This window comes from Myotis brandtii, unplaced genomic scaffold (genome assembly GCF_000412655.1).
Source record: "Myotis brandtii unplaced genomic scaffold, ASM41265v1 scaffold68, whole genome shotgun sequence".
Taxonomy (NCBI): domain Eukaryota; kingdom Metazoa; phylum Chordata; class Mammalia; order Chiroptera; family Vespertilionidae; genus Myotis; species Myotis brandtii.
Genome location: NW_005370657.1, coordinates 966,435 through 967,829, shown reverse-complemented (window position 1 = coordinate 967,829; position 1,395 = coordinate 966,435). Strand labels below are relative to the sequence as shown.

At 61.5% G+C, this 1,395-nt stretch overlaps 1 protein-coding gene across 2 annotated transcripts in view; it reads left to right on the top strand.

Moving 5' to 3' along the window:
* Window positions 1–1,395, top strand: part of CERCAM (cerebral endothelial cell adhesion molecule) — a 10,626-nt gene that overhangs the window by 5,580 nt on the left and 3,651 nt on the right. For both annotated transcript variants that reach the window (XM_014529398.1, XM_005881406.2), the window contains exon 9: window positions 762–894. In XM_014529398.1, coding sequence (XP_014384884.1) covers window positions 762–894 — 133 coding nt within the window. The remainder of the gene's footprint in view (window positions 1–761; window positions 895–1,395) is intronic.

Below are 1,395 nucleotides of genomic sequence, written 5' to 3'. Positions count from 1 at the left end.
CAGCTGGGGGGCGGTGTGGGCCACTGGAGCTCCCTGGGGTGGGAAAAGAAGATGAATGAGTTGAGTGAGTTTCCTGTTCCAGGCGTTCAAATAGGGCCTGAGGAACTCTATCTCAGGGGGTCCCCGGGCAGACAGAACCAGGAGGGGGGAGAGTTCAGTGGTTAAGGCCCAGGAGCTCCCGGGCTTGGGTTCGAGCTCTGCCACTTAGCAGCTGTGTGACTTGCCCAGTCACCCATCTCTCAGCCCTGGGGTGTAAATGGGGAGCATGGTGCCTTTCTCTCAGGGGCTTGCGAGGGTTTGGGGCCCGACACCGACAGTGGTATCTTCATGGTTATTCCCAGCGTTGTTCTCCAGCCTGGACTTGGACCTGTGGGTGCGAGCAGGCCGGTCACACTCCCCAGGGACCCGGGGTTACTCAGCCCCACGGGCCCGCTGCTGTTTGTGCCGGCGCCCCAGCCCTTCTGATCACCCGATGTCCATCCTGTGCTTGGGCCTCTGCCATGTTCCCCCACATTCACCCTGGGGTGCACCCCCTCACGCCACCGCCCACCTCCCGTGCTGCCACCCCTCCCCTGTGGGTCACTTGGCCCGAGGTGGCTACAGTTTCCCCATCCAATCACTGATGGCTTCACGCCACACGGAGCAGGAACAAGGCTGAGACCTCCTTGAAGCCAGACTCCAGTGTGACCGACCCAGCATGCACCAGGCGCCCGGACGAGTCCCCGGCGGCCACCCTCAGCCCTCACCCCTGTCTTCCCCAGGACCCTCAACGGCAGTGTCATGAGGAGCCTCGGTGTGGACCTGCTCCCTGGCTACCAGGACCCCTACTCCGGCCGCTCGCTGACCAAGGGTGAGGTGGGCTGCTTCCTGAGCCACTACGCCATCTGGGAGGAGGTGAGGACCCGCCCCTCGGCCCGCCCTCGGGGACAGCAGGGCCTCCCATTCCCTGCCCTCTGCCCAGCCCTGGAGTGAATGGTGGGTGATTGAATACATTAGCACAGACGCCCAGCAGCTTTCAACCTGTGTCCAACCCTACACCATGGTCATTCTACAGTCTCTGTTGAGCACCTACTGTGTGCCAGGAGATACCCTCTCTGAGAATACGGAGAATGTGCAGCCCTGGCCCTCCTGGGGCTCCGGGACCAGAGGGGGCACTGAAATCAAGGAAAAATCCTCTAGCCTCTGAAGGGAGGTACACAGGCTGCCCTAGTGTGCGGACTGGCCTGGGCTTCTGGCTCAGTATGGGGCCCGCCTGCGCCTCGCCATTGACAGGCGAAGAGAAGAGCCTCCTTAGCAAAAAGCACACAGTAGGAGCAAAGGCCTAGGGCAATGATGGCGAACCTTTTGAGCTCGGCGTGTCAGCATTTTGAAAAACCCTAACTTAACTCTGGTGCC